Genomic DNA, 15,910 nt, shown 5'->3' on the forward strand with positions numbered 1-15,910 from the left:
ACACACACACACACACACTCACCACAGTCACATACACACACACACACACTCATGCACGCTCACATACACTTAACTTTAAAACACAAAGCCTTTTGAACGCTTTCCCTCAAGGCGATCCTGCTATGGCTGCCTGCAAGGAGTCCAATGACAAACTCCAGAGGGAGCAGTGTAAAAACTATGCCTATTTTCCCCTTGGTAGCCTTCTACAGCAGCACTGTCTAACAGAAATAAACACGGATGGAATTGAAAAATCTTCTAATAAGTACATTAACAAAAGTAGAGAGAACAGGAAAAATCCAGTTTCATAACATGATTTTTAGGACAGCATAACCAAAATATCATTAACACATAATCAATATGAAATCATCAATTAATAAGACAGTTTACATCCTGGATTTTCCTGCTTTCCTACTGCATGTGTTTTACACTTTTAAAAACACTGATTAATTTAGTATGTGCAATGTGATATGCGTGTGTGTACATCTCACAACACACATGAAGATACAAGGACAATTCTGAGAGTTGGCTCTCTCTGTTCTTTGGGTTCCAGGGATAGAACTCAGGGCGTGAGGGTTTGCTGTATGTTGTTTTCAGACAGTGTCTCACTCCGTAACCCAGGCTGACCCCAAATTCAATCCTGCCTCTACCTCCTAAGTGCTGGGACTACAAGTGTGAGCCAGCCACCATGACAGGTCACTATAACACCTCGTCATTCAGATGAGCACACCTCAAGTTATCATTGGGCACACACACTAGCCCAGAAGTCACAGCTGGCCTACAGCACGGTCATGGCGAGCTGAAGTTCAATTACAATGTACCCTTACCTCCTTGTTTTCCAAATTACCAGGCAGGTCTTGCTTGAGTACTCTAGTTTGAATTTTGCTCTCTTTACATCTCGCTGGCCGCTGCACTCTTCCTGACATCACTTTCATCTTGAGGTTACTGGAACTCACTGTGTTATTAGGCAAATCTTCAATCACTTTAACTAAAGGAGGAGGTGGCTGAAAGAGGAGAAAGGGCTCCATGTAATTTATTTATGTACTATATGTATCTTCCCCCGTGGGTATCCTTGGAAAGTAGGCCTATTGATACATAATTCACCAACTTTACATGAACAGCTTGATTTAGTTCACATAGTTAGTTTTAGGCATAAAGTCTAAGTAAAACTGTCTAAGAATGCTTTAGAGCATTTATTGATGAATAAGTCACAGCATATGTCTATTAAATTCCTGTCAGGAATAAATACATGATTAACAGCAATAAGTGAATTTATTCCCAAGAGGTGGCTTAATACGAGACAATGGCAAACCATTTCCCACTTGCACCAGGAAGTAAGCACATGACGAGGACAGAGAACGCATGGCTAGAGAGAGGCCCAGGAGAATGAGGAGAACACCCTAACAGGCCCCGGGCTCCAGGGCAGAGGCTCTGAGGGAGCACAGGGTCCCTGCACTGCATGAGGCCAAAGACTGTGGTCTCTGCAGCAGAAGCCGCCAGTCCTTTACAGCCTCAGCTGCCTTAGAGGCAGCTCAGGCGACGTCACCTGGAACCCAGGAGCTCATTTTACAGGGCTGTCAAACAGGAAACTCTAACAGCTTACTCAAACTAAACTGACTTACTGGTACTCCTTTTCAAATAAAATGCTTTTCCTTATTCAAAGGAAGTGAGCCAACAAGGCCACACAGGTGAGTTTAAAAGACAAGGTACAGTGCCACTTCCGTGATTTAACTCCTCATCTTGGATGGAATCAAAATGATTTGACCAAATTATGGCCAATTTTTAATAATGCTGAACTGTTCGTTCTTTAATTTCAATCCATTCTTCTAAGTTTTTGTTAAAGCCTCTATTGTAAGGTTATCTCCCTTGCTGGGCTCTTATCCTTGGTGTCAGGTCCAGAGCTGGAGCCTGAGATGTGACTGGATTTGCCTCGCTTCTGTTATGAATACATAAGAAGCCACTGACTTCATTAGAACAACGTCAGATGACGAGAAAGCAGTAAAGCGCGGAAGGGGCACAAAAAAAGCACGGTTTATACAGGAAACGCGGCTAGTTACGCAGCTGCAGCAGCCACAGAGACACTGGCTGCTGTGCCCTGAAAGTAAAAGACGCTCCCCTCTGCAGCTAGCTTTCCTTCGCTGTGCTCTCCGTGTGCTTGGCACACAGCAGCACAAGCAAGGCTGTGAGTTGTGAGTCACTCTCAGCAGCTCCACTCAGTCTCTTCCTGTCTCCTTTAGCACTTCGCCAGTAGTGGAAAAGCAAAGGAAAAGGCTAAAGATGCTCAGCAAGAGCACTTAATATACTGGTGATTAAAAAAAAAAAATAACATATATCAACTTCAGCTGGGACCAAGGGCACTAACTGAGTTGTGGAATGAACGCAACAGGAAGGAAACCACTAAGTAGTATTCAACAATGATGGGGGGCGGGGGGCAGGGCAGGCCTCGTGACCTGTGTTCTATCCCGGGATCCCACAGCATGGCTAGAGAGAACCCACTCCTGAACAGTGTTCTCTGACTTTCATGTGTGTGTCACAGCACACGTGCACACGCACATACTCACTAAACATTTTAATTAAGAAATAATGATGAGCAAGGCAGGTGTGGTGGCGCATGCCTTTGATCCCAGCACTCGGGAGGCAGAAACAGGTGGATCTCTGTGAGTTCGAGGCCAGCCTGGTCTACAAAGAGTCCAGGACAGCCAAGACTATTATACAGAGAAACCTTGTCTTGAAAAAAAAAAAAAAAAAAGAAATGATGAAACCATTTTTTTCTAAAAATGTCATGTAGAAGATGGACTGATGGGAGGGATAGGCACTGAAGGCTGAGTTTAGGAAATCTGTTCAAATTACTGTAATTTGGAATTAGCTAATAAAGATCAAGATAGAGAACAAGTAGCAAAGACAAATGATAGACAGACAGACAGATATACGATACCAGATAGATGATGAGATAATAGACAGATAAATAATGGACAGATAACAAAGCGCTAGACAAATAGATGATAAAATGGTAACTGAATTGACGGATAAATACGTGATGGGTAACTGAGAAACAATGATAGATATCAGATAGGTGATAGCAAGAGAGAACTAATCAACAGCTACAGATAGATAGTGGATAGACAGGTGATGACATAGATAGTTGATAGACAGGTAGATGATAGGTGGACAATAGAGACAGATCTCAAAAGTAAGAAATTCTATCGCTTAGCAGTGACTGGATTAGGAAAGAAAGAAAAGGAAGGAACACAGAGCTCCAAGGCCTATAACTACAAGACGACAAGAAAGAACAAAACAAACAAAGACAATGAAGTTAAAAACCTCTTTTGAGAAAGCGATTACGGGTGACACTGAACGGAGTGGGCACCAGGCTGAGGAGAGGTACAGTGAGAAGCCAGAGTGGGAGACACAGCTCTTGAAGGGCCAGGGACTCATCCAGACGACATCTGTGCCCACGCAGTTAGAAGACAGCACAGAGGACAGACACACTGCAGTGCACAGAGCAGACTCTGTTCATTGCTGACATACCTTATTTATTTCTTGTGTTAAAGCCTGAACTGAATATATGTTCAGACTTCCATTTTCCATAATAGATGCTATGTACCGACCGTGTGGGCTAATTACTGATGAACTAATTCCTTCTTCGATGCTCCCAATTTCAAAGAGAAGTTTACAAGTCTGTATGTTGACAAATCTCATAATTCCATCTTGACTTAGCACACCAAGAACCTGGGGAGACAGAAACAACAGGGCCTTACCATTTGAAAGCAAAGCCTGAGAGTCTATATACAGAGACTGTATTTATGTGCATATTAATATCCAGATCACACCAACATATTTCAGAAGTAATGTATCCATTTTACATAATTTCTAAGAGGGCAGCTCAATTTCCAGGGAGCCATTACACATTTTAAAATCACCAATGACGGCTCATGTAGATGTGTCTGGGTCTGACCACACAGTGTGGGATGCGTCCTGGGAAGCTATGGAAGGCCTTGGCTTCCCAGGCAGGCCGCCTCCACTGAGACACAGGGACCAGTTGCTGACCCTCACCCACCCGCACCTCCACTCTGGCTGCCAGAGTGGGGAGAGAGACGCGTGCGGTCTTGGTGAAGTCTCCCCACTCTCTGCCTGTCTTCAGGTGCTCTAGCTGATAACTGGAGAGTGGACTGACATTATGATAGAGAAGTAGGTAGGAAGCTAGTCTTCAAGAGGAAAAAAATTAACTTCGAGTCATATAATTTGAAAAATTAAAAGCATGTAGTGAAAACATTACATAAATAACCCCTCTTGCTGCCTGTGGGTTAGGGCCCAATGGCTGCAAGTATAACTTCTTATGAGTCTTTGACATTCCAGGGTCGTGTTGTTTTACAAAAGTGGTCTGGTGGTGTCAACAGGACAAGCATGTTCTTCACCTGGCTGGCTGGCAGGGCACGGCCCTCCACATGCGCAGCAGACGCCGGCTCTCTTGAGGGCAATTTACAAAGATCCTGTCCTAGTTAGAGATGACTTTGTGAAACCATTTCAACTCTGGGATTTTTATCCTACAAATAGGATATGAAAAATGACAGAAAAAGACGAAGAATAAATGAATCCCAGTAACAGAGGGCTAGTTTAAAGAAAAACCTGAAATATTATGAAGCCAAAAAAAAAAAAAAAAAAACTATGAAGCCACGAAAAAGAAAGAGGTTTTGTACTAATAATAATTACAGAATAATTTTCAAATTAAAAAAGGTGTAAGGTCGTGTAGAGAGAAAAAATATATTATATGTAACAATAGCAGTTACAAGGAGGAGTGAAGAACCAGACAAAGAGGAGATGAGATGACCACAAGAACACATCAAGGGGCTGGAGAGATGGCTCAGTGGTTAAGAGCACCGTCTGCTCTTCCAAAGGACCCAGGTTCAATTCTCAGCACCCACATGGCAGCTCACAACTGTCCGTAATTCTAGTTTGAAGGGATCTGACACCCCCACACCAATGCACATAAAATAAAATTAAATAAATTATTAAAAAAAGAACACATCAACAATTTAGAAATCGTAAATAAAACAGATAAGATAGCCAATGTGCTTACATATTACGTGTATGTGCGTGCATGTAACTGCATAAAGCACATGTTGATTTTAACTCTGGAATTAATCGCTATGACTGTCAACTTAAAGTTAAAAAAATTTCCAGTAAATTTAAATAAATAACACAAGGTTTTTAATTCTTTTTTTTTTTTTCAACTCTAGATTCTTCACAAAAATAAAATGCTTAAAGTTTTAGATTTGAGTCAGTCATGCCCCAGGCACATCCTACATGAGCGCTAATGAAGATGGAGCTGAGGCAGGGGCATTACGGAGTCTGGAGGGAGGCTGTGTAGAAGGACAGGGCTAATACACACTGTATAAATGTGGAGACTTTCAAAGAACAAGGATTATTGCAAATGAGAAGTGCATGAACAACAGAGCCAACACAGGTCTGGAAGTGGGAGCTCGCTGTTACTAACCTGATTGGAACCAGCATCAAAGCTATCAGGCAGGAATTCCAGATGGCGAACAGCCCGCACCTTTGTCGGCATCTGGATGATTCTGAAGAGCTGTGTGGCCTCCAAGCACCACAAATGCAGATGATTGGATTTGCCTGCAGCAGCCAAGATTCGGCCATCTCTACATTAAAGAGCAAAACTGAAGAGTGAGGGAGCAAGGCCAGCTGTGCTGCTTGTGCAGCAGTGCTCCCTGCAGAGCTCCTACAGTCATGCTGACCGAGGGTGCCTCTGGCCATGTGCAACTGTGAACTCTGGGAGCATGGCTATGCAACTGAGGAACAGAAGGCTACCAGTGGCCAGTGGACTAAGCAGGGCTCAGACTTATCGAAGAGTTAGGACTTTACAGACTGCCTTAAAGCACCAGCTTGTTTGTTGTTGACTTGTTGGATGAGTTATTAGGGGATCAGGAACATTTACATTTTAAATGATTTTTTTTTTTTTTTTTTACTAGCCAGGTGGTGATGTACGCCTTTAATCTTGGAAGGCAGAGGCAGGTGGATCTCTGTGAGTTCAAGGCCAATCTGGTCTACAGCGCGAGTTCCAGAACAGCCAAAGCTACACTGAGAAACCTTGTCTACACACACACACACACACACACACACACACACACAGACACACACACACACACAGAGAGAGAGAGAGAGAGAGAGAGAGAGAGAGAGAGAGAGAGAGAGAGAGAGATGTATACGTATATGCAACAAGCCAACCCATTTCTTAGTATTTCTACTGGGCCTGGAAAGGTTTATGGAAAATGAGCAGCCCAACCACGGCTGGCATGAAGGGTTTCCAACCATCATTTCCCACCACATCAAACTCACTCTACGGAGGCTTGAAACTTTTCAACTAAATCCATGCGTTTGAAAAGATTAATGATGAAAAAAAAAAGTTCAATGGCCATCTTTGGAAGATGCTAATAAACCAATGTATTACTTTGAAATCTTGTTTTAGAAAAAAAACCAAAAACCAAAAAAAACCAGAAGCACTAGTGAGGCTGAGGCAGGATTGCCATGAGTTTGGGGTATGCCTGTGCTACAGTAAGAGTCTGTCTCAAAAACAAATACCAACAAGCAAAAGCCAAAAATAACAGCAAAAGCAACTAAGAAAAAAAGGGGTGGGGGGTCAAGCCTTAATGTGCCCTTCCACTATTTTCCATAAGCTATGTAAAGTAAGCAACTGCCAACAAGAGAGCACTCATTTTACAGCTGCTAATTCACAAGTGAACAGCGAGAGAATCAGAAGTGAAGGAACAGTTGAAAAGGAACTGCTAGTGAGAGGCTTTACAGAACTACAACTATTAGTGAGCCGAGAGTGACAGAGCTGGGATAGCTAATAAACCAGGAGAGGCACTGCCCCAGCCCTGCTGTTCCAGCATCTCACGGCATGCTGGGGTAGGTGGTGTTTACAAATTCCATCCAGGTCCCAAGAGATAGAGACCTAAGCTGCTCCTGATGGAAGGACACAAACCACCATGTCGTTCTCTTTACCTAGGTCAAGCCTCGTTTCCAGAAAACAGGGCTGACCAGTGTACGGGGATCTGAGCAGTGCCACACAGACACAGAGCAAGATCAGACCGTAGAAACAGTTGTGTTCTCACATCCTCCCTCCTGAGTATACACATTGTGTGTGTGTGTGTGCGCGTGCACACACACATGCTGGCTTATGTGCAGTACACATGCACGTGTCTACATGTCTACAGATGTATGTGGAGGCTGCTCTCTTTCTCTCTCTCTCCCCCCTTTCCCTCTCCCTCTCCTTCTTCCCCCTCCAGGGGAACTCCAGGGCCTGGGACTTACCACACAGCTAGGCTGGCTGGCCAACCAGCCCCACAGACCCATTATTGTTCAGCACTTCTCAGTGGTGTGATTACAAGAATGTGCTACCACATCTAGCTGTGTGTGTGTGTGTGTGTGTGTGTGTGTCTGTAATAGTCCTGGCTGTCCTGGAACTCTCTTTGTAGACCAGGCTAGCCTCTAACTCACAGAAATTAGCTTTTTAAAAAGGACTGAATCTAAATCTTCAAGTCCTTGCACATGTTTACTGATTAATTTTCCCAGCCATTCTACAAGAAAACATGATTGAGACACACCAACCAAATGAGAGGTGTAAAGCTTGCTGTGCTGACTGGAGCCCCACCATCATTAGAACCAAGTTTAGACAAATCACTGACATCTGAACAATGGTTATATGACAATTTTACAGAGCCCTTATTAACGTGTAAAATGTTTATAATGGTATGGTTATGTTCCCCAAAGACAGCCCTTATCTTTCAGAAACATACTATGAAATATTTACCAATGAAATGATTCATGTAAGCTTTGCTGCGAACAGCAGAGAACTAGGCAGAGACAGAAAGAGGCCCAGAATTAGCTGTCAACTGCTGCAGCTGATGAGTCCTTAGGAATTCACAACAACAGTTCTTTATTCTTATGTATACTTAATTGCACAATAAAGTTAAAACTAAATAAAAGGAAAACAAGAGTCTGCAGATCACATCTAAAGTGGAAAGAAATTTTCCCCAAGATACTGAGTGGGAATTCAGAATTTTAAACAGAAACTAAATCTCTTAAAATGCCCATTACCTGGTCACAGCAAACACTTTGTACAGGATGCTGGAGCCTTCAGGTGGAGCTGGCAGCTGGTACTTGCAGAACAGGGTATCGCATTCCCAGGCGAAGATGGAGTTGTCCTTAAAGCAGCTGAGGATGGTGTTGCTTAACGGTAGGAAGAAAACCTGGGGACAGAGAGAAGGCTGGTTACCTCCCACCGGGGGCCACACAGTCCTCTTAAACCTGGGGACAGAGAGAAGGCTGGTTACCTCCCACCGGGGCCACACAGTCCTCTTAAACCTGGGGACAGAGAAGGCTGGTTACCTCCCACCGGGGCCACACAGTCCTCTTAAACCTGGGGACAGAGAGAAGGCTGGTTACCTCCCACCGGGGCCACAGAGAAGGTTGGTTACCTTCCACCGGGGGCCACACAGTCCTCTTAAATTTAAAATTATACACAGTCATTTTCACCCTCTTAAACTGATCTCTTATACTAGACAATATATTTTAATGTATGATAGCATAATACCAGTATTTCATAAGCTATAATAAACAAAATTAAATGGCAAACCCTTTCAACTAAAAAATAATTGACCACAATGATGAGGAAATACACAAAATTCTAAATAACACTTTAATATTTATCGCCTTATACTTAAAATTTCAGATGAAAATCAGATAACTGTGTATCATGTTTTATAACTAGGGAACATATTTATATACATATAAAATTACACAAAATTTATGGGCTATACAGTCATCTGCCTATTGCCCCAGAGATGTAATGAAGACAACAATTTCACGTCACCCTAAAGCATGATGTAAAGCTGTGGCACAACTCACTACGCATATGTCTGTGGGGAAGCTGTGGTGAAGCACTGCCAGCTGTGGTAAGTGTGAAGCAATAGTGTGCGGGCCTAACACGGGAATAACACATGACTGGTTCTAGTTCATACACCTACTCTACTCTTTTAGTTTGTTTGTTTATTTTGACACAGGTTTTTTTTTTTTTTTTCCTGTAGTCTTGGCTGTCCTAAACTTACTTTGAAGACCAGGCTGGTCTCAAACTCACAGAGACCTGCCTGCCCCGGCCTCCCTGAGTGATGGGACTAAAGGCGTGCGCTACCACGCCCGGCCTACATCTACTTTACTTTTAACCATTACTTTAGATGATAAGGCTCCAACTTTTTTTTTTTTTAAGTATGCTGCCTCACACTGGCAGCAGCTTCAGAAGCCCCATGCTCCCTTGTTTCATGACTACATCTAGAGGCCCACAGGGTGACTGACCTGCCCCATTTAGATTGAAAGTGCTACCATGTTCACACAACAAAACTATTCAATAGCGCATCTGTCAAAACATACCAGGTTGTTCAAGAATCACAACTCTATATTCATACGAAGACCTTTAAAAATGATTAACAATGCTAACGAACACTACTTACTGGTGGAACCAACGGAGAGGCTCTGCCATGCTCTATGCTAAACAGACAATACAACATGCCTCCAAAGCCTTCAAAGCATTCCTCTGACCTAGTGACTTATTCATAAGACTAAGGCCTCTGGGAGGTTGGTGGCAGTGTGTGTGCCTTTAACCGCAGCACTTGGGAGGCAGAGGCAGGCAGATCTCTGAGGCCGGCCTGGTCTACAGAGTGAGTTCCAGGACAACCAGGGCTACACAATGAAACTCTGTCTCAAACTAACTAACTAGCTAACTAACTAGCTAACTAGCTAACTAACTAACTAATTCCAGTGGGAATAATTGAAAAAGTGAAGATAAATGTAAGTGCTATGTATGCAGGTAAAATGAAAGTGTATATACAACCACATTTTATTAGAGATTTAACTCATTTAATGGAGAACGGTGGGTGAGGTTCATTGATTCCAAAGCTGAAATTGGCATCTTTTATTCCATTCGCCACTTTTCTGTTACATAAGCTTTAACCAGTGTTTTCCTTTTGAATACAACCTTTTTGCTAGGACTAGGGGTGTGGTGAAGCTCGGCAGCAGAATGACTGTCCAGCATGCCACAGGCCCTGAGATCCATCCCTAGCACCTGGAACAAAAACCCACATGGAAGCTGACCACGGACAGCCTCAACCTAACGCTCTGCACCTGTCTGCACAACACACACACATATATACCGTGTGTATACATGTATATGGAATAAAGCATATGAAACACTAGTTACAATGATCCAGTCAGGGTCATTGTCAATAAGACACGATAAAAGGCTAACCACAGTATATAAAAAGTAAAATGCCAGCAGGCCAGGCAGGGCCTGGTCCTCACTTGTGCTCGGCTCACCCTGCCACAGGCCGCCCCTGGACCTTCTGTTGTAACTCGTTGTGTGATTTATAACATGGACTTGTAGACGGGATCTGCCACGAATATATTACAATCCATAATGAATGCCTTAAGACACTTTCAAAACTGGTGTCAAGAAGTGACTTCAGAAAATTCTCATTTTAATTAGCAGTCATTTTTTTTTTGTAGAGAAGTAATAAAGTTTATTCCTACTGGGAGAAGCAAAGGCTTAGAAGTTAATGAGCATCAACTGCTATTTTAGGGGAAAGCTGTGATAAGATTATTGCCTGCATGATTATTCATTACCAGATTTGTGATTTTAATTGCTAGATTTTAATGATTATAAAATTGTTCCTAATGAAACATGTCATTATTATTTAGATAATGTCATCTCCTGACAACATTAAGTATTTAGAAAAAAACTTAAAAAAAAAAAATTACCAAAATGCACAGGCGGCAGGAGGGGGCATTGAGCTCAAGGGCTAGACCTGCTTCCTCGTAGAATATGGCGACTCTAAGCTTTCTGTAGTTGCCATTGCTGTTGCCATGACAAACTGCTGTTGGCTAGGTGATTTGTAAAGATGGGGGTGTACTTAGCGCACAGCTCTGGAGGGCTGAGAGCACAGGCCTGCTCTTGCCAGGCTCTGGTGCAACTCAGCTGCATGCTGTGCCGCATCAGGGTGGCTGCGTCTGAAAAAGGAAGCCATTCCCTCTACCCTTCTTCTCTCCGGGTTCCCAAGAACACTTAACCCTCTAAGGGTGGAACAATGTAAGGTTCTGCTATGCACCAACAGGCCACACCGGGGACGTGTTTCCAGGACAGGCACCTTCGGGAGGCAAGCGCATTCAATTCGGCATTTTCTGGTCAGTTTTGGGAGGTACGCGAACTCTTACCAAATTGAGAAACTCAGGCTTTCTCTGTGGTCGGAGTTTTGCCTACCATGGGCAACACTCTGTGTTTGAAAAATCCAGAACTGAGAAGCTAAAACAAGACAGAGCCAAAGCCAGAGCAAACAACTCATTCCCATACTTCTGGCACGCAGAGGCCGAGGTGGGCTAGCAAGTCAGGAACCACCTCGGCCACACAGTGAGACCCCATTGCACTACAGAACCCAAACCAGAACCACAGCAAAACCCCACGAGAGTAACAGTAACAAACTTAAAGCCAGGCATATAACTCACAGAAACTTACGGGGTGCTCACTGTAGACACACTGATGTACTAGAACCTTCTTTATGAAACATTTTCTGTAGGGATCATGGAATTGCAAATACAAGGGTATATTCCCAAGTATTAGCTGGAGAGCTGAATATCCTACCACTGAAGCTCAGCAGAGCTCCGGGATTCTAGGTGGAGAGGTACGTCTGTATTACCTTTTGCTGTTTACGTAGAGCCTTTGCTTCCGTTAATGACAGACCAGACTCTCAAAGAAACTGTCTTTCACCATGCAGTTAATGTCATAATGGCATTTTTAATCTGAAGCAGTGTCCCGTTCTGCTTTTCTGTGACAGGTTCCAATTAAATCGCAATATGGTGCTATGCACTGCTTTGCAGTAAGGCAGGTTTGGACTCAGACCAAAATCGTTTTACAAGCTATCTGACACTGGGTGAGTTACTGAAAGATTCTGAATTTCAGTTTTTCCTTTTGGAAAGCAATAGGATTATTTAAGATGAAAAATCATGATTAAGCCAGTCCTGGTGGAGCACGCTTGTATAACCTTAGCACTTGGGCGATCTAGGTCAGCTGGACCGCACTTCAAGCTCTAGAGCAGCGTCGGCTGTGGTCAGGTTCTGTCCTAAGAAAGGAGGGATGGGCGTGAGTTAGGAGCATGCGAGCCTTTCCACAACTGGCAGTTATCAGTGGCCTATTTCGTTTTTTGTTTAAGATGAGGTTCTCTCTACACTGTCAGGCTGGCATTGAATTCAAAATCTATGGCGCTATGGGCAAAGGCACTTGTCACCAAGCCCGATGACCTGAGGCCAATCCCTAGGACCCACATGGTGGAAAAAAAAATCTGACTCCTGAAAATTGTTCTCTGACCTCCACATGTCTACCATGGCATGCTTATAAATGCGCACACACACATAAATACAAAACTATTTTAAAACACGGCATTATATTTTTTAAAAGTCCTCCTATGTTGTCCTCTGGAGCAGCTGAGACTACGGTGTATGCTGCTGTGCCTGGCTGACTTCTAGCATTGCTTCTATACTACATAGAAAACACAGTGCAAAGCAGCACTTACTTCAGAGGCTGGAGGCCTTAGTTCCTCAGCAGAGCACGGGCCTAACACAAGCCCTAGGTTCATCTCCCACCCTTCCTCCCTCCAAAACACCACCACAACAGCCAAGAACAACAAAAAAACCACTTGGAAATTAAAAAAAATAAAAATAAAAAGAATTCCACAGCCTTGGGATGCCTTGTTGAGATGTCTTAGGAGCAGACACGGTTCAGAAGTAGCGCCATTGCCAGCCTGAGAAGGCTCTGTAATACTGTACACATCATCACAGCAACCAGCCAGCAGCTCATCCTCGGATACATTTGAACCTGAGGCTGCTGCCGACTCAGTTCAGATTGAGCTGTCATTTAAGTAAGGTCAGGTCATATTTTGCTATAAACAGAGTTAAACCCTTCTAAGTTTTAAAGTTATTAGTAAAGAAATGTGCACCTACAGCCCAAAAGAAAAATAGAATCACTATCGAGATTTTAAAGAACACATCCAGAGACTCATGGTGCAGGCCAGGTGGCAGAGTTTGCCTACTGTGCATGCAGGCCCGGGTCCAAGCTCCAGCACTATACAAACTGGGCATGGTGGCACATGCCTGCAATCCTGCACACAGGAGGTAGAGGCAGGGGAATCAGAAGTTCAAGGCCATCATTAGCTACATAGTGAGTTCAAGCCCAGCATGGGCTTCATTAACTTGCCTCAGAAAAATGGATGGATGGATGGATGATAGAGAGATAGATAGATCACAGATATAATAGATGATAAATAGATAGATGATGGATGGATAGATATAGATAGATAACAAGTGTACTACGCTCTGTGTAAAGTGCCCGCCATGTACTATCACCTTGCGTGCTGAAGTCAATGCTGAGGTTGGTGCTGCTACTTTTTTGATCTTACAATGGGTGAAATACCCTGTGGAGAAGATTACCAGGAATATACTCAAGCCTTTAGACTAACTTCTTGCTTATAAGAAATACAAAGGACAGAGAGCAAGGTAAACAGTATTAGAAGGGCAGGACAAATGCAGGCTGGGAGGCTTCCCCTAAGATCAGTGACCTTTAAAAAAACAAGTATCACAGAAAAAAACAAAAACAGAAACAAAAAACAATGGAATACTGTTTTAGATTAAAGGTGCCATTATGACATTAACTTCATAGTAAAGTGTCATCAATGTAAATAAAGGTTCCATTTAAATTATAAGATCAAAACCTGCAATAAAAATATCCTGTCAGTAAAACTTTGATCAGATTAAAGTTTTATTTTGAAGACTGGGTTATAGTTAACTTCCATTTCTAACACTGTACACCAGAAACTATTTGTCTGTCTCCAAATTTTGCATAGCCTAGGAATGAAAATATTCTTATTTATTTATTTTTGAGTCAGAGTCTCACTATGTAGTCATGATTGGCTTACAACTGGCTCTGCAGACCAGGCTGGCCTTGAACTTGGGGCAACCTTGTGTCCTGAGTGCTGAGATTACTGGCTTGTGCTGCATCCCAGGTTATTTTACATTTTTTAAACAGTTATACTCTAAAGGGCTATATAATCTTGGTTTTTATTTTTGTGCAGGTGTGTTTGTGTGTGTGCATATATGTGACAGAACACACATGGTGGTGAAAGGACATTTTGCAGGAGTCACTTCTCTTTTTCTCTTATGGGTCCCCAGGGTCAAATCCAGGTCATCAAGCCTGATGGGCAGTGCCAGGACCTGCTGAGCCATCTTGTTTGCCAAACTCTCTCTCATTTTTTAAAGAGTTTGCTGGTAATTTAAAGGCTACCATGTTCTATAATTTTACAATATATTTACATGCATGCACCATAGTACACTCTCTATATGATTATATAGTGCATATATACTATAAAATATATATGAAATATATGATTGTATTCTTATGGCACTAAAACGTGGAGACATTTTTAACTAAGTGTCTGAGTGACGTCCACACTAGCACCCAGGTGAGAACAGAAGGCTTTCTGTCATTGTTCACAGCCATCCCCGCTGAGGGCTCAACTCCCTCTTTTCTCTCTACTTTGGGACTTAAAATTCAATTTAAGTGCTAAAGCAATTAAAGAAGAGAAGACCTACTAAGACATTTGTTCCACAAGCCTAATGAATACTTGGCTACAACTTCCATCTTCTTTTTAATTACTAAAAGCACACTAAAGAACTCTTGGATCTCTACGGAGACCATATGATAAATTTTGGTTGACATGCATTATAATGAAGAGAGTAAAAACAACACCACAATACAACGTAGCCTAAATAAAGCAGTTTATCTTACCGGAGACACAGATACTCCTGAAAATAGTGTTCAGCTAATCAGAGAGGGGGAAAAAAATTAAATCCTGAAACCAAGCAAGTGAATCTTTTTAAAGGTAGCATATTTATACATAGAATATTAATTAGTGATTAAAAGAAATAAGATACATAAAACAGGCCTTATATAAAGTATTACCAATAGTTCAATTTACTTGAGTTTTATAATAGATAAAACCAAACCACAGTAAAAAAAAAAAAAAAAAAAAAAAAAATCAGATGTATCCATGAAAGGATATGATGTCTGAGCAGTGGCAGGAAATGATGCACACTGCATGTTTAGGTGTGTTTATGTAATTACGCATTGAAGAAAGAACATAAAGGAATGTAATGAGATGAAAAGAATTCAATGCATGAGACTGTGGGCTGTATCCAAATGGACTTCCTTATTTCTGTTCGCTGTACCTAGTACAACAACGCGGACTGCGGGTTTGTTTCTGCGCGCACCATTCATTCTCTGTCTAACCTTCAGTTCACAGGCCGGCAGCCACTCTGGTAGTTAAAATGCCAGTGACAATCACTTGAAGGACAGTGACTCATTGCCCTGCTTTATTTTCATTTTCCCTCTGGATGCCTAATTGGGCGTATGTTATATTTTTTGGTCAACTTATTCCTTAAAAAATTTGGCTTCCCTATGTAGGAATTTTATTCTCATGTTATCTTTTTCTCTAAGTTTAAGAAACAAGTGGCCATTGCGACCAGCAAAGCCGCAGACAGTTAAGGTTTACTGTTTGGTTAAGATCAGATACTTCTGATGCCAAATCCTAGTGGCCTGTATAAACAGCCTTGGTCATTCCCATTGTGTGCGCTTCCCTCACGGAACAGTCAGCTCAAGACAGACCCACCTTTAGTTAGGTTTACACACTAAAACAAAACACTCAATAAGAAGTACATTTTTGCTGGGTGTGGTGGTGCACACCTGTAATCTCAGCACTCAGGAGGCAGAGACAGGCAGATCTCTGTGAGTTCGAGGCCGGCCTGG

At 42.5% G+C, this 15,910-nt stretch overlaps 1 protein-coding gene across 1 annotated transcript in view; it reads right to left on the bottom strand.

Moving 5' to 3' along the window:
- Tbc1d31 (TBC1 domain family member 31) overlaps window positions 1-15,910 on the bottom strand; it is a 61,740-nt gene that overhangs the window by 31,502 nt on the left and 14,328 nt on the right. Inside the window, exons 5-8 of the mRNA XM_051159647.1 lie at window positions 8,110-8,261; window positions 5,492-5,651; window positions 3,526-3,726; window positions 825-1,001 (exon numbers count right to left, since the gene is read on the bottom strand). Of these exons, the coding sequence (XP_051015604.1) occupies window positions 825-1,001; window positions 3,526-3,726; window positions 5,492-5,651; window positions 8,110-8,261 (690 nt within the window). The remainder of the gene's footprint in view (window positions 1-824; window positions 1,002-3,525; window positions 3,727-5,491; window positions 5,652-8,109; window positions 8,262-15,910) is intronic.

Source organism: Acomys russatus, chromosome 17 (assembly GCF_903995435.1).
Source record: "Acomys russatus chromosome 17, mAcoRus1.1, whole genome shotgun sequence".
NCBI classification, from domain to species: domain Eukaryota; kingdom Metazoa; phylum Chordata; class Mammalia; order Rodentia; family Muridae; genus Acomys; species Acomys russatus.